General features: G+C 33.4%; 2 protein-coding genes across 2 annotated transcripts; one reads left to right on the top strand and one right to left on the bottom strand.

Moving 5' to 3' along the window:
• Positions 1–1,832: 1,832 nt before the first annotated feature.
• On the top strand, positions 1,833–6,757 carry LOC143627275 (endoglucanase 6-like). Its single transcript, XM_077097134.1, has 9 exons — positions 1,833–2,122; positions 2,252–2,464; positions 2,676–2,876; positions 4,211–4,300; positions 4,414–4,578; positions 4,918–5,202; positions 5,288–5,636; positions 5,711–5,782; positions 6,261–6,757. The coding sequence occupies exons 1-9, from the start codon at positions 1,922–1,924 to the stop codon at positions 6,548–6,550; spliced, it is 1,866 nt and encodes a 621-aa protein (XP_076953249.1). The 5' UTR covers positions 1,833–1,921; the 3' UTR covers positions 6,551–6,757.
• Positions 6,758–9,967: 3,210 nt separating this feature from the next.
• LOC143627274 (long chain acyl-CoA synthetase 4-like) lies at positions 9,968–15,167 on the bottom strand. The gene is made up of 19 exons (XM_077097133.1): positions 14,955–15,167; positions 14,228–14,291; positions 14,043–14,132; positions 13,843–13,899; positions 13,374–13,422; positions 13,185–13,261; positions 12,967–13,006; positions 12,805–12,899; positions 12,550–12,717; positions 12,370–12,480; positions 12,207–12,294; positions 12,063–12,129; positions 11,910–11,985; positions 11,693–11,810; positions 11,360–11,605; positions 11,131–11,270; positions 10,436–10,618; positions 10,202–10,321; positions 9,968–10,116 (listed from the first exon to the last, which is right to left on the bottom strand). Exons 1-19 carry the CDS (start codon positions 15,107–15,109, stop codon positions 10,075–10,077), a joined length of 1,986 nt encoding a protein of 661 aa, XP_076953248.1. The 5' UTR covers positions 15,110–15,167; the 3' UTR covers positions 9,968–10,074.
• Positions 15,168–17,602: the final 2,435 nt, after the last annotated feature.

Below are 17,602 nucleotides of genomic sequence, written 5' to 3'. Positions count from 1 at the left end.
TTATAAAAGTTTATTATATATTATGATTTAATGACATCTTACTTATAGAATTAATTTTAAGTAAAAGTTATAAAAATTTAATGAAATGTTTGTATGTAACGTTTGCCAGTTATAATAGAAATTAAAACAGACAAAGCAGATGGTTAAAATGGTGTTATCATGGACATACCCTTGTGGTTTCATTCGATAATCACTTCTACTTTAGTTAGATGCATAAGAGACAAACTACTTTGCCCATGCTTTACTTAATACTATTAACATACGTTAAAAGTTTAAGGTTTTACTAATGAGTTTTAAACTTCATTATAAATATAAAGTTAAAATAAAGTAGGTTAACCATACCTTGCATAAAGATAAAAATACTTTTGTCAGACTATGTATTTCAAGCAAAATATTGAAACTATTATTTAGAGGGAAAGAAGAAATTTTTGGTAAAGCTGTTAGGGTTACATATAGAAAGTTTTGAATAAATGAAATATCATAACATTTTATTATTTGTTAAACTAGAGTCCACATCCTTGTACTCCTTATATATTAATGTAATTCAGAGCATATATACAAATTTAAAGTTACAATTTATAACAATTATATTGCTAATTTTTTTATTATTAAAGAAAAGATAAAGTTATAATTTATAAACTATAAACCTCCAAGATAAGAATATGGAGCTAGAAGACAAAAATCCACTTGTATTCGAATTTTAATAATTTGTTTATAATTTAAACAGCGTTAATTACGTTTGAGAGCGGAATATTTATATGAGACCACGTTATGAATCATAAAAGCAAACATATATGTTCAAACTTCAAACTAGTCAAATTGTAGGGAATGAAAGACATTAACTGCGACATTTTATTATTCTTTTTTTCTGATAACTTTAATACCACGTATATTTGTGCCAATTAGTTCGGATGGTTATATAATCGGTTATTACCCATGTATATTAAATAAATTTTACTTTTTATTTTTTAATTAAAATATAGAGCAAAATCACTATCTCTTGGATGGATGAAGCGGTGTTCCATAATACCATAAATTTGCCTGTATTCAAAGTCCTAGAATGACTTTAAAATTTTAATAAAATCATTAAATGAAAAACTTAACTAAATACTACATTATCAAACCACATAACTACTTAAGAAGCACAAAGTAGTTTATGTGCAATAGTAAAATATCTTAACTTTGTAATGTAAATTTCCTGAAATCACATCACCTAAAAATATGTTTACAACAGTTTAACAATTTAAGTGTAAGTAGTAAATGAGACATATGTGACGGAAATAGGATATCATTTGTATCTCATTACGTTGTAGACTTGTAGTCTTTTCTTCAGCGTTATATATAATAAGCTAACGAGCATCCATCATATGTTATCCATCATATGTTACCAGACATCGTCTTCAATAAACTATCATCATAATTTTAAATATTGAAGAATCTCAAGCTTGCTCGCGCCAAAGGGTGTCAATAATATTATATTAGGTTACTACTATATTGGTTAATTCTATTAACATTGTAACCTTGTTGAAGCATAATCTTTGCAATGCATATATCCATGTGTTAAAACTTATAAAAAAGAATAATAATAATAATAATAATAATAATAATAATAATAATAATAATAATAACCACCGATCTTTCTGAGTAAATGAATCCCAACAAAGTCACATGCTTTGCTCTCTTTTGTACACCTGTTCATACTTACAAAAACATCAAATTTTTTTCCATAATTCGGTCACATAATAATATTAATAAATAAAAATACATTTATTAATCCAAACTTTAGTCATCTTCCCTTACTTCTCCTCCATATATACTAACCATTTCTTTCACCTTCTTCCCAACTCTCCATCTCTCTCATCACTTTCTTTTTTCTTAAACTTAATTAACTCTAGCTAGTTAATTATACCAACATTGTCCTATGATGGGTAAATTAATGGGCATTGCTCTGTTTGTGCTTATGGGAGTTGTACCATTGGCTTTAGCAGGTGCACATGACTACGGTGCGGCTTTAAGCAAAAGCATTTTGTTCTTTGAGGCTCAAAGATCCGGTTATCTCCCGGGTAATCAGAGAGTCAAATGGAGAGGGGATTCGGGGCTCCGTGATGGGAAAGTCAGCGGGGTAAGTTTGACTTTCATTTTTATTTGGTCAACGCTGGTCAACGTTTAAGTTAGGATATGAATTTCCCAATTGGGTCCGGTTTTAAAATAATATTGGTTTTTAAATTATTCGAATTTTGAAATTTTGAAGGTGGATTTGGTCGGAGGGTATTATGATGCTGGGGACAACGTTAAATTTGGGCTTCCAATGGCGTTTACGGTTACGATGATGTCGTGGAGTATTATTGAATACGGGAGTCAGATGGGTGCGAGTGGCGAGCTTGGTCATGCTATGGATGCGGTGAAATGGGGTACTGATTATCTTGTTAAAGCTCACCCGCAACCTCATGTTCTATATGGCGAGGTACACTTTAATCCGGTGTTACTTTTTTTTATATGCTACACGTGAAAACAAATACTATATGCTAAATAAAAATATAGAAAAATATTATTTGTCTACGTCTATGGTGGGTCCTGTATAACAGGGCCCACACGTTAATATCACATTATAGTGATTGATGTTGATGTAACTATTGTTTTACTAATTTAATTGTCTAATTACCGTTTTACCATAGGTGGGAGATGGTAACACTGACCACTATTGCTGGCAAAGGCCAGAGGACATGACAACTTCTCGATCGGCCTACCGAATTGACCAAAATAACCCTGGTTCTGACCTCGCCGGTGAAACCGCAGCCGCTATGGCAGCCGCCTCAATCGTGTTCCATCGCTCTAACACGGCTTACTCCAAAAAGCTTCTCACACATGCCTATCAGGTTCGTTCATTATTAATATTATTACTAAAAGTTAATTGTTTTTTTTACATAATTGTGTGAGGTGTTAGTTAGTAAAAAGGTAGGCGTAAGTTAGCAAAAGCGGTTAGTGTGAAAGCAGTTACAGTTATGAACTTTATTGTCTGGCGAGTAGTTGGCGATTTAACACTTTAACTTAGCATAGTTAACTAGGTTGCTACTTTTTACATATATAGGATAGTCACTGTCCCCACTCTCTTCACTTTAAGACTAGGGGTGTGGGGGCTTCAAAGGGGGCGCTAGAGCCCCTCCGCTCGCGCCCCAGGCGCTAGTACCACACTAAGGGGGCGCTAGAGGGTGCTCCAACACCACCCGTGAGCATGGTAGCGGGAGAAGAGAGAGAGGATGTGGGGCGCTAGAGGGGCGCTACCCACACCAGGGGCCAGGGGCGCTAGCGGGGGCGCCAACACCCCCCTAATCCAGGATCTCTCTCTGCCACAAGTCATAATATTATTGGTTCTTGACTCTGCTGGAGTCCCCACTAAAGCCCCCACACCCCTTAATCTAAACTATTTTCCAGAGCTACAATTAATAAATTCAGACTAGTAAACTACTTTAACGCAGAGTGTACAGATTATTTGGATTATCCCTGAACCTACAAATTTTAGTTCTGCCAAAAAAAGTATTACTTTTGTGAAATGGATCATGTTCATGGTTGGCGTCTTGGCGAGTCTAATCTGACACGAACCTTAACTATGAATACGGCCTTAACCCGAAACTCTTGTCAGACACGTTAAGGAAAGCCTGAAATGCATATTTACAGGTTTACCTGAATACAAACCGTTTGACCCGAAAGTGTTTTTAATTTTTTTTTACATAATATATAAAATTACATAAAACTTTTACATTTTTACAATAAAATATATAAAACTATATTTTTATTATAAAATGTTATATAACTTTTCTTTGTAGTTAAAAGTTTTGACATAAAATACCCAACGCATTTAGTTAAAGAAGTTAACGGGTTCCACCTAAAACTGACCATACCATTTATATCAAACAGGTTCGTGTCGTCATGTCTACTAAGTTTATAATAGTGTTAGAATTTATTAGGTTGTATAGTTGTATCAAAATTATTCGTGGAACATGTTCGGTGGATATTAATGTTCAACACGTACCATGTGGACGCACCGTACAGATTTACTGACCACCGTCGATGTTAACACTACAAAGAATCTAAAATGTAAATTAACATTGTCGGTGGGAGTATTGTATCACACCCAAGCTCACCAGTCTCCATTCTATTTCCTATTTTACCCCTAGATACTTACACTAATTTCAACTCTTTTCCTCCTCAGCTATTCGACTTTGCGGACAAATACAGGGGCAAATATGACAGTAGCATCAGTGTGGCCCAGAAGTACTACCGTTCTGTCAGTGGATACGCTGTATGTGATCACAATCTCCCCCAACTACCAATTTTATGTTTCTAAGACACCTTTGTGAAATTACATTTTTACCCTTCTAATGTTTTTTTTTTTTTGTTTTTGAAAATGGGTAGGATGAATTGTTATGGGCAGCTGCTTGGTTGTATAAGGCTACAAACAGTCAGTATTACTTGGATTATCTTGGCAAAAACGGAGACGCCCTCGGTGGGACCGGGTGGGCCATGACGGAGTTCGGTTGGGACGTTAAGTATGCCGGGGTCCAGACACTTGTAGCTAAGGTATTTTTTATTCTAAACCTTAAACCACAATGTATATACATTACAATATTATACTAAAAAAAGGTCAACTTGTGGGGGGTAAAAACGTCCAAATTTTTATTTTCTTTTTTTAATAAAAATACGGGGTTGAAATTTTCGAAATCCTAACATACCATTGTGGAAAAATCTTGACGCGTAGTTATAACACTCAAATTAAAACATAAAATGTTCGCTTTTATGGTGTTATTTTATATAAAAAAACTAGTGACGTGTATATGTGTGTGTGTAAATATTCATTTTTGTATATAGATTTAGAGCTAATTCATTAATGGTTTTGTATTTTTTTTTTTTTTGGTATAGTTTTTAATGGGAGGGAAAGCCAATAACCATGCTTCAGTATTTGGAAAGTACCAAGAAAAAGCAGAATTCTTCATGTGTTCATGTCTAGGCAAGAGTACCCAAAATGTTCAAAAAACTCCTGGTGGTCTAATTTACAAGCAAAGATGGAACAACTTGCAATTTGTCACAAGTGCATCTTTCCTTCTAACAGTCTATGCTGACTACTTAACGTCTGCCCGAAAAAACCTACATTGTGCTTCGGGCAGCGTTGCCCCGTCACAGCTACTCGCTTTCGCCAAGTCACAAGTAAACATAACTTCCTTTTTATACTTTTTGTTAAGTTATAAATATTTTTTTAAAAATGTGTCTAAAAGTTGTTTTCTTTTCTTAGGTGGATTACATTCTTGGAGACAATCCAAGGGCAACAAGTTACATGGTTGGATACGGAAACAACTACCCTAAACAAGTTCACCATAGAGGTTCATCTATTGTGTCGGTTAAGGTTGACCCGTCGTTTGTAAGTTGTAGAGGTGGTTATGCAACATGGTTTAGTAGAAAAGCGAGTGACCCGAATATTTTGACCGGTGCTATCGTTGGTGGGCCTGATGCTTATGACAATTTTGCTGACCATAGAGACAATTATGAGCAGACCGAACCTGCTACTTATAACAACGCCCCGCTTCTTGGTATATTGGCCCGGTTACATGGTGGTCATAGTGGTTACAACCAACTGCTTCCTGGTATGTTTCAGTTTGTGTACATTTGAGTTTTGTATAGGTTTCTTTTTATTAAATTTGTTTCATATTGTTTGCAGTTGAAATTCCTGTTGCTAAGCCTGTTGCTGTTCAACCACATCCTAATCCAGTTAAAGAAACTCCACTTGAAGGTAAATGTTAATCTTTTTATATCAAAGTTTTAATCTTTTTTTACTAAGTTAAAAATATGGAAAAATAAAACTTGTCCAGATTAAAGAATTGTTGCATTCTTGAAAATAAAATAAAAATTTGCAATCTTTTTGAGAAATCTTGATTCAAGATTCTGTCTTTATTTTCTTTGAATAATTTGGGATAAAGTATTGATCTTTTCTTAACAATTTATGAGTAAAATAAAATTAAGCTTTGTCCAAATTAAAGATTGTTGCATTATTGAAAATGTGATAAAAAATTTGCAATTTTTTTAAAGAAATTTTATTCAAGTTTATGCCTTAACTTTCTTTGAATAATTTGAGATAAAATATTCATCCTTTTCACTAATTTGTGAATAAAAGTTATAAAACTATGCTACTTTAAAAATTGTTGCATTTTTATAAAACTATGCTATCTTTTTGAAAAATTCTGATTCAAGATTCTTGTTACTTTGTTTAGCTCCCATTGCAATTGAACAAAAGACAACTTCTTCATGGGTAGCAAATGGGAAAACATACTACAGATACTCAGCAGTAGTGACCAACAAATCCGGGAAGACAATCAAGAACCTTAACCTATCAGTCTCTAAACTCTACGGTCCTCTATGGGGTCTAACCAAGAGCCCGAGTGGTTCATACGGGTTCCCAACATGGGTTAGTTCATTGGCAGCTGGCAAAAGCATGGAGTTTGTGTACATCCATTCTGCTTCACCTGCTGAAGTCTCAATCTCAAGTTACACATTGGCGTAAGTCAAGATCAAGGATGCGGTCAACGCATGAATCTATGGAAATGATGTTTTTAGTTGCGAGTTTTGGTGTATTTAATGTTTATAAAGGTGTGTTTGGAAGACGGAAGAAAGTAGTGAAGAGAGGGTTTAAAAGAAAGCTCTCCTCCTCTTTCTTGTTATCTTTCATTAGCTTTAGAGTAGATTTGTTTCTCACTTCAAGTTAGCTTTTTGAAGTTGTTTTCGGTTGTTTTGGTGTAAATTTGGCAACACCTTGAGTTTCAATATGAATGTAGATTGTGCAACAAATTCGTGTTCTTTGTCAACTTGTTTTTGCTTCGGTAACATAAGTGTCGAGTATTTTCCGAATAACATGACATCTACCTACAAAACAGTAGTTGGACAAAACATCAAATCTAAACATACCACTCTGGCTAGTTATTCATTTTTCTAAGTTTTTTTCCTTGGCTTGTCATAGAGCTTGTAATAATGCTAGCGCTGTTCACGAGCCGAGCCGAACCGAGCGAAGGGTTGCTCGTTGCTTGGCTCGTTTACAACCGAACCGAACCGAGCGGCTAAAATTCGAACCGAGCGAAAACCGAAACGAGCCAAAATCAAATCGAGCATTTTTCGATCGAACATCGAGCGATTTCGAACATTATTTATTTATTTTTCACTTTAAAAAATTCAATAAGAAACAAATTTAAATGTTGTAAATAATATATTTTATAAATAAATTAGTAGTTTTTAGACAAACATGTAATATATTGTAAATTTTTATTATAAATAAGTTTAGAGTGAGATATAATTATCATGTAAACAAACTTTTAGTTTTCTAAAAACTTGAATTGAACAAATAAAACTATAAAATTAATGGAATATTAAAAATTTTAAGGGGTAAAAATAATTGTAAGCTTATATTTATGTGTTTTGTCTATATATTTATATATTTGTTCATATATAATTATATATAAAATAAATAAAAAATATTCGAGCCGAGCCGAACCGAGCATACCCTTGCTCGTTGCTTGGCTCGTTTACAAACCGAACCGAGCAGAGCGGCTCGTTTTCAATCGAGCGAAAAAACGAGCGAGCATTTTCCGAGCAATTTTCGAGTGAGCGGCGAGCGAGTTCGAGAGTCGAGCGGTTTGGACGGCCCTAAATAATGCTAGAATTTTGAAAGGCCCATGGCTGTATCGAAATCGGCCCTTTGTAAACGAGATGAACCCGGGTCTCACTAACCTCACTGGTAAGGGTGGCAAACCCAACCCAAATGGGTTGTTTTGGGTCAAGATGGATAAACTTTAAAAGTAAAATGGGTTATGATGGATCATAAAATTTCATCAAATGAGTCAGGATGGGTTGGAAATATACAAGTGAGATTCATTTATAGGTTAAAATGAGTCAAAACAAAATATCCAAGTTATCCAAAATTTATTTATTTCAAAATACCCAAACTATCGAAACCCAAAAAACGATCAAATCGAAACAAAAACCCCGAACTGACTAATATGAAACAAAAACGAAACTGAACCGAAATAGTAAAACGACCAAAACGAAAAAAAAACGAAATGAAACCGAAAAACTGACCAAATCGAAACAAAAAAAGCGAAATGCAACCGAAAAGCTAACCAAAACTAAACAAAAACACTGAATCGACCAAACCGAAACAAAACTGAATTGAAATAGAAAACCGACCAAAACGAAACAAAAAATGAAACCGAAAATTTGACCAAAACGAAACAAAAAAAAAGCGAAATGCAACTGAAAAGCGGACCAAAACAAAACAAAAACACCGAACCGACCAAAACGAACCAAAAACACCGAATCGACCGAAACAAACTAAAAAACCAAAACAAAACTGAATCAAAATAGAAAAATGACCAAACGAAACAAAAAAAAAACGAAATGCAACTGAAACCTGACCAAAACAAAACAAAACAAAAACACTGAACCGACCAAAGCGAAACAAACAAACCGAAACGAAACTGAATCGAAAGAGAAAAACGACCGAAACGAAACAAAAAAACCGAATTGAAACTGAAAAACTGGCCAAAAGGAAACATAAAAAAACTGAATGCAATTTAAAAACCAGACCAAAACGAATCAAAAACACCGAACCGACAAACGAAACAAAAAAACTGAAACGAAACTAAACCGAAATAGAAAAACGACCAAAACGATACAAAAAAAACCGATATGAAACCGAAAAACTGACCAGAACGAAACAAAAAAAAAGCGAAATGCAACCAAAAAGCTTACCAAAACGAAATAAATAAACTGAAACGTAGCCGACAAAAATAAAACAAATGAATCGAAACGAAACAAAAAAAACGAAATGAAACCGAAAAACTGACTAAAACAAAATAACACTGAAACCGAAAAAACCGAGAAATCGAAACCGAAATCATTGAAACCGAGCAGATACCGAAACCGACCGAAATGAAAAAAAAATAAAACCGAACAAAAAAAACCCCGAAAAACTAGAAATTGAACCGGAACAAAAAGTTTTTTTTTTAAATGAACGAGGAGGATGGGAGAAACATTTTAGTTATTTTACATTTTGCATTTTTTATTTATATTTTGAGTTATTATTTTTTTGAATATTTTTTTAGGGGTTTTTAAAACCCTTTGTATGTCTCTATTTTAAAAATCCATCCTGGCCCCATATCCATTCTAACCCTCTATTTTAAAAATCCATCCTGATCCATCACCTAAATCCAACCCAACTCACTCATATTGCTACCTCTACTCACTGGTTAGCTGGCTCACTTGTTTAATTAAAGCCTAAATTTTGAGATATATAAATCATAAACAAAATTTTAAAATTTGTAAAGTTTAAATTTGGTAGGTTATAAATTCGATAATATGTGTATATTAAAAATATCAGCTTTTGTTTTTATATATATATGTGCTTATAACATATAAAAAATTTTAAAATAAACAAGTTGGCTCAAGATTTTACTAGTTGAACTCAGCCTTCAACTTCGGCTTGTTAAGATAAGCGAGCCAAGCTAAGTTTACTTGTTTAACTTTGAGCCCGAACCAGGTCCAAGCTGCTCGAATCATTTACAGCCCCAAATACTACCACCTTCAATAGTTAAAGTCATTTGAAGCTAACACAAAAACTAAAATGCTTTCAGCATTTTTTACTTCCTAATATAACTTTAATAACTGTTTAATTTGGCGCCAAGAAGTTGAGTTTTTAAATGGGTAAGATAAAAGGAAATGATTTAAATATTTGAAAGTATATGAAAACAAAATCTTTTGCTTTACCCTTTTGCTTTTTAGAAAAGCCACAGAGACTTGTTTCACAAATAAATTACAATAATAATATAAGTTTATAGTACATCTAAAAATTACACATATTAAGATCAAATAAACATAATATTATCAGACGACATTATGATGCATCATAAATTATCTTGAAACATAACCTGTAAAGTAGTATAACAATAAAACTTATGGTTCAAAACAAATCCAGAGTTGCTAAAAAGTGATATAAAAACATTAAATCAAGCACAGCAGAAACCATCTTTATGCAGTAGTTTACTTTTTGTTAATAGTCTTGTACATGTTATCAATTACATCCTGCAAAAGGAATATAATAAAAAACAAAATAAAATAAAAAACAAATGTAAAATGTGATGTAGTAAAAATGAAAACAAACATATACCTGGTAATGTTTGAGCATTTGAGGCCTCTTTTTCTTGAATGTCGGAGTCAAAAGGTCGCGTTCCATGTCAAAAGGTACAGGGTCAAGGTGGACTGCTTTCACGAATTCAAAACCTTTTAACTGCAACACGGTTACATTTAGTTAAATATACTTTGAAAAGGATATACAGGTACATTAAAGCATTACGAATATATAATAATAATAATAATAATGATAATGATAATAAATAAATACCTTTTTCTCTTTTCCAATTTTGGCGAGCTCTCCCAGTAAGTATTCTTTAATCTTGGGATTTTCACACAGGGACTCAAAATCCCCAGAAATATTATGTGTTGCAGCATAACGTTCGACCGCTTGCTTATTGGGGTTCACAACAGCAACAAGGCATGATTCAAAGCTGTTCCCATATATCCATACCTGAAATATGAAAATGTTCCTTTGTGTCGGTTATAAAAATCAACTCCACTTGATCCATAAGCCATGTAGAGTTATAGACCATTTGACCCATTCAAAAACCCAACTTGACCCATATTGACCATTTGACTTGTTCCAAAGCCCAACTTGACCCATACTGACCATTTGACCTGTTTCAAAACCACACTTGACCCGTATAGACCATTTGACCTGTTCCAAAACCCAACCTTACCCATATTGGCCATCTGACCCATTCCAAAACCCAACTTGACCCATAACCCATATTGATCAGTAACCCAATTCAAAACCAAACCTGACCCATAGCCCATTCCAAAACAATAAAAGCTCATTAGACACAATCCAAAACCCAAGTTGACCCATGACCTATTCAAAATTTTGATCCATTCCAAAACAAAAGTCTATTTGACCCAATCACCCAGGTTGACACAAAACCCACTTTAACCTTTAGACCCGATCTAAAACAAAAAGCCCATTTTAATCACTAGTCAACGTACTGCATCAATGTCAGAAACAAGTCCGTAAACATTCTCAAGATTTTCAACGGCCACGTATTCTCCTTGAGAAAGCTTAAAAATGTTTTTCTTCCTATCAATGATTTTCATGCTTCCATCTGGTTGCCACTCACCAATATCACCTGCAAGTAATATATAAATAAAAAAAACTTTATTTATGCATTATAAACATAATATTCAATAATTAAAAAATCTTCAAAGGTGAACGAACCTGTATGAAACCAGCCATCAACTAAAACTTCTTTTGTAAGATCCTCACGCTTGTAGTACCCTGAAAACAGAACATCGCCTCTAATACATATTTCTCCCTGTGGTTTGCTTGAAAGGGCATCATAATTCATCTCGGGAACCGACTCTAAACGAGCATCCAAATTTGGTACTGGTGGGCCCACTGTGCCCAACATATCTATCTCGTTTGGCAACGAGACAAACGTTCCAGCACAGGTTTCAGTCAATCCTACACAAGTACATAGTAATAGCATAAATAGTGGAGTACTATACTAATTAACTATAAAAACAGTAATAAGAAATCTAAGGGTGATACCATATCCTTGGAGGACGTGAGAACATGCAACCACTTTAAGGTAAGCTTCTACATGTGGAGCTAATGGAGCAGCTCCAGAAAGAATTATGCGTACGTTTCCTCCGAGCCCCTGTTTAACCTGCTCAAATTACATAAATATAAATATTAAAAAAACTATTATGTTATAAGGTATAAGCCAAGAAAATAAATCGAAGCTACTTTAAGTTGATGCACTCACCTTACTAAAAACAATCTTGTCACTTAGTGGAGATGCCTCTGAATGTTTAAACCCACTCTTCATGTTCTTTAACTTGCTGCACAAGTTTAACAAGCAAATCCATATCAACAATAATTAAAAGAACTTGCAACTGCAAATAATATAAATACTCACTATGTATACGCTAGATTAAATAAGTTACGTTTGAGAAAACCACCGGCAGCAATTTTCTGTTGTAAACCTAACAAATATAGAAACAGTTATTTACAATAAAAAGAACTCAATGAAGACTTTATAAATAAATAAATAAATAAATACCTGAATAAATTCTATCCAAGACTCGAGGAACAGCACAGAAAATGGTAGGCTTCAGCTCACCAATGTCTTCAATAAGCAATTTAACATCCTGTGTGTATAATAATCCAAATTATAACACAACAAAAATATAAGTTATTCTAAAATATTATAATAACCGTCTTACCCCACGCCAAAATCCTATAGAGGCTCCATGATTAATAAAACATTCTTCGATCACCCGATCAAATATATGAGCCAGTGGTAGAAACGAGAGATAGACATCGTTTGTATCCAACTGCAAAATATGACTTCAGATTAGTAAACTTTCTTCCTTCTTTCTTATAAACAAAAGGATGGGACCTACTGATTCATTTGCACTTCCTAGAAGACGGCGTACACCGGCTATAAGTGTTACGATGCTGTTATTGGAAATCAAAACACCTTTCGGGTCACCAGTTGTTCCACTAGTGTACATTATTGTACAAATGTCACTCTTTTTCTTCAATGGTAGCTCAAAGTTTTTATCATCACCCTGCAAGTTGAGATAAGACACCAAACTCTAAATTGACTAAAGTCATATTAATAAAAATAGTAGAAAATTATAATAGCAAGAGCATACCAATGACAAAAACTCATCCCATGAATGTGTTGCCACACCAAAATTTTGAAACTGTTCTTTTTGTTCAGGAGTAACTTTCCCAAAGCTCACAATTGCTAAAGAAAATATGTTTAGCATCTTTAAAATGGAAATAGATGAGATTAAACATTATGAGCAACTTACTTTTTAGATACTCTCCGGCTGCGGGAAATGTTTTCAACAACTGCACGACATAAAGAAAATAAGTAAATCAACTGCAATCTTTCCAAGGAATATTTTTTTCCCATGTAACTACACCAACAGTTGTTAATTATATAAAACCATATAAAGCCTGAAACAGATTTATGATGCGTCATTTTTAACCAAATTAAACGATGTAAGATGAACATCGACTAATTTACCTCAGGGATCTTTTTCTCTTCTATAAAAGCAATTGTAACCTCAGCATGGCAAATAATGAATTCTACGGCACCGGCACCTACATGTACAAAGAACATAATAAAGTTTAAATATAAATGTTAGGCAACACCAAAGAATAAAGTGTTAAACATCTTTAAAAACCCAATCAAGGAATAACATTGAGTACTTACCTAGGGTATCATATAAAGGTACACAGTACAACCCAAGAGCATTACATGCCTGCATTAAAATCATTGTATTAGAAGTTAGAACACTATCGAGAGTTCAAGACCTTGAAAGCCTTGAGGCAGGGTTTTTAGGTTCTTTAATTTTACGTTAAACTTTATTTTGCTGATTATTGATGATCAAGATTTTGATATGGGCTAGTTTTTTTCTATAATTGGTTATCAGTGTTAAGAAAATAATTTCAACTTAATTCACTAATGGTGAAATATTTATTTAGGTTTTACCATTATGGATGCACCAAGAGTTTGCACAGAAGATAAGATAAACGATAAGATGTTCTTGTTTACGGTTATTTTGGCTTTTGATGAGCAAGCACAATGATGAAGATGAATATAGAAGTAAAACATATTGTGTGATCTTATTAATAGCTTAAAAATCAGTAACAAGAAACAACCAAAAAGAACAGTAAAGTACCTCCATGCTCATAACCCATTCGGCACAATTGGCACCATAGATCCCACACCGTCCCCCCTACATCATCAAAATTAAATTAAATTGTAACGTTATCAAAAATGCTGACAATAAGGTAAAGCAAACAGTCTTGAAGAATGTTTAAATTATAAATAAAAAGATTGACAAAGCGAAATAATAATTATCATCAGAAGGTAACTCACTGGCTCGACACCACATGCACGGATAGCATTTCCAACTTGTATCACCTTGTCGTATACTTGCTTGTAAGTCAACCATACATACGGTCCATGCTACAAAGTCAACAAATACATATAAACAGTCAACACAGAGTAAAACAAAGGAAACGTAAAGAGTTAAATCTTATTCGTAGCAAGCACCGGTATACCTTTCCATTCACAAGTTCACGGGTACCAAGCATTCGATTATCAGGATATTTCTCCACCGACAAGCTGTATCATAACCAAAACAAACATTTAAAAAGATATAAAAAAACAAAAAACACCAATACTAAAAATAGTAAATTATCCAGATCAATATCTGATCACATAGAATTGTCCAAAAACAAGATGATATCATCATCATTCATCATTCATCATCACCTTAGAGAATCTTACATCTTGTCATCTTTATCATGCAACTGTTTTCAAAATAACAGAATATTTTCCTTTATACTTATCTATCAAACAAAGTTTAACCTAGAGATTAGTGACACTCTAACTCAACTTAACTTTTAACTTTAATGACATACTTTTATATCATCCAAAAACAAAATCCAATCGGTTGAACATATAACCGCCACACACACACACATCACTAATCATAACTACCAAGCATCAACTAACAGCAATCAAAATCAAACAAAAACACAATAAAAACAACAACACACAAACACTTACTAACCACCAGTCAACCCTAATCACACAAAATCATCCACACAAATGCTCCAAAAACCTAATCACAATCCAAGTCAAAGCAAAGCAAAATCTGGTCAAACTTAGGTCAAATTCATAATAAATGTCCTAATTACACAATATCATCCAAATCCGGTCAAATCTGGTCAACGAAACTCGAAATCGAAATCGAAATGAGATCTAAAATAACAGAAGGCTCACCGGAAAACGTCCCAGCAGGAATCCAAACCGTCGATCGGAGGCGGAAAACCGTCCTTAGCGAAGACACTGCGGTAGACCGGTCCCATGGACGGCCGGCCGTCTTTCGCCTCAACCGCCGGTTCAACTTCCACGATGAACTTCTTCGATGACGTCATTTTCTTCCGATCTCTCTCTCTCTCTCTCTCTGTGTAACTGAATATAATATATGTTTATAAGTATAAAAGCGTGTGTTGTTATTATTATTAGTTTATAAGTGTGAATTAATAGTATTAATGATAATAATAATAAGAAGAAGAAGAAGAAGAAGAAGAAGAAGAAGTGTAGAGAATGAAGGAGATGGTTATAATAATAATGAGGGCGGTATTGTTGGTGGCGATTGGTAGCAGAAGAAGAAGAATAACGTGGACAGATTCCGATTTATAAGTGTAACGCTGGCCTAACCCTTTGACTTGAACCACAATTATTTATATAGGCCTCTTGTTTTATTTTCCTTTACCTTTTTATATTTATTTAAATTTTATATGTAACTTTATTTATACATACGGAGAGATGTTCATTTTTTATGATTGATAATCTAACTTTATTTACATGTGGAAGCAAACCGCTGGTAGAAGACGAGCCATTTATGTCGGCGATTGCATAAAGTAAGGGTGTACGTGGTGTGGTTCATGTTGGTTTTAGGTTAAAACCGTTTTTACTTTCTAGAATTTTAAAACTGTTTGATTTTGGTTTTTTCGGTTTTCAGTTTTTGTTTTGGTTTCGGTTTTTATCATTTGAGCCTTGATAGCTCAGTTACCTGTGGTAACCCAATGGTAAAAGACAACCTCTTTATGTTCGCGGTCCAGTTAGCGTTGAGTAGCTCAAACCTACCATCTTCTGTTCAAGGAAACCCCACTGCCCATATACGTCTTAAATTTTTTAGTTTTTTTGAAAAAATAACAAATAAATTATTAAATTGTTTTCAAACTAAAATCTTCACTTTCTCTTAAATGCAGTTGAGCTAAAGCTCATTGGTATATTAAGGAGGCTATTAGTGTCTTGTGATGCAAAGGCACGTTCTTTTTTAACGGCTACTTGGATTATTAACGGCTCAATGACCACCCGATTATCTTCATTTCCGGGTATCGAAGACCACCGTCAGGAGAAAATCCACAATAATTATATTATATATTTGGGTTATTTGATTTTAATAAACCTAATTTTTACATATTGCCTGTAATTAATTCCAACTGGGAAAATTTTACAAAGGCGATGGATTGTTTTATAAAATAGAAGATAGGGAAAGTAGCATAAAATAAGAGTCAGGGCAAGGAAGACGCTGGAACAAATGAAGTTTACAAAGCGCAAAAACTATTTACCAATTGTGAAAATAAATTGCACTACTACTGTATTACATCAAAGAGACCATTCTAAGTTCTTCGCTTCCTTCGTGTTTTCTAATCCATAAGAATGTGATTACTTTGCTTGTATCTCCTCCAACTTTGCTAGGATTATTATTGTTGTTTTAACACGTTATTTCGTTTTGTGCTTTCAAAATGTACAATGATACTTCAAAAGTATTGATCGCACTAACTTTATTATCGATTTGGTTGAGTTTAATGTCTTTGTGGTGTTAAGAGTAACACAAAGCTTTCCATTGCTGCTGATATACTACATCATACTTTGATTTGATATGTGGTTCTCAAACTTCTTTATTTAAAATTAATTTTACATTAAAATTCTACCAAATAACAATTTTATGACAATTGTATACTCATCAATATCTTCAGATTCTCTACACATCTAACCTAACACAGATGTACTGTGATGTAACAATTGCTTTTATAGTTTCATGCTATTTGCGTTTGTGTGAATAATCATGTTCAACTTTTCATTTTATGTTCTAGGAAGTTTAGATAGTGTATTTTATAAAACAAATTAGTAATGTTAATAGCTATGAGCCTATATTTATGTGTTTGTTTGATCTAATGCATCCATTTGCTTGTAAATAATATATGCTTACAAATTTCAAAACTCCATTTGTTTAATTTTTTTATTTATTTTTTTTTGTTTATGTACTCAGCAGGACGTTAGTCGGGCAGGTGTGTACACCACCGCAACCCATTTGAGTAGTGGGTGACTAGTGAGTACGAAGAGTGGGTTGTATAACCATAGTCATCTCCATACTAATTTTACTGAATATACTCCCCCGTCTTAAACTTATTAAATTAATTACTATTTTCCCTTAACATTATTTACATATATATTAGTCTCTCCAACATTTTTTCACTTTATAGTCACCACTAAATAATCAAATAAAAAACTATTCATTTTTATTTTAATTTGTTTTTGTTATTATAAACATTGTAATATTATTAATATATTTTTTTATCTTTATAGTATTAAGGTCTCTTTCACGCATACAGCCATAAATATAATAATGCATCAACACTCAACACGAGTAAAATAAATTATTTTTATTATTATGATTAAGGACAATAAAACAACAAGAGTTTAAAAAAAGTAAAAACTTTATAGTTATTGATTAATGTTACAAGATTATGAGGTATACGTGCCATTTTACTTCTCGTCTTACAATGTCATATCAGCGTCACATAATACCCTGCCCAACTTCACTCTCTTCTACAATATCAAGGAAATGGTCACCA

Source organism: Bidens hawaiensis, unplaced genomic scaffold, assembly GCF_021521415.1.
Source record: "Bidens hawaiensis isolate Kalapana, Puna unplaced genomic scaffold, B.hawaiensis_p1.1 tig00004618_1, whole genome shotgun sequence".
Lineage (NCBI taxonomy): Eukaryota > Viridiplantae > Streptophyta > Magnoliopsida > Asterales > Asteraceae > Bidens > Bidens hawaiensis.
Note: the sequence above shows the minus strand (reverse complement) of the source record. Positions and strands in the feature narration are given on the sequence as shown.

Coding starts and splice junctions, on each gene's coding strand:
- LOC143627275 (XM_077097134.1), top strand. CDS start 1,922: ATGATGGGTAAATTAATGGGCATTGCTCTGTTTGTGCTTATGGGAGTT. Junction 5,203..5,287: donor TCGCTTTCGCCAAGTCACAA/GTAAACATAACT, acceptor TTCTTTTCTTAG/GTGGATTACATTCTTGGAGA. Junction 5,783..6,260: donor TAAAGAAACTCCACTTGAAG/GTAAATGTTAAT, acceptor TACTTTGTTTAG/CTCCCATTGCAATTGAACAA.
- LOC143627274 (XM_077097133.1), bottom strand. CDS start 15,109: ATGACGTCATCGAAGAAGTTCATCGTGGAAGTTGAACCGGCGGTTGAG. Junction 12,900..12,966: donor AGCCGGAGAGTATCTAAAAA/GTAAGTTGCTCA, acceptor TATTTTCTTTAG/CAATTGTGAGCTTTGGGAAA. Junction 12,295..12,369: donor CTATAGGATTTTGGCGTGGG/GTAAGACGGTTA, acceptor TTATACACACAG/GATGTTAAATTGCTTATTGA.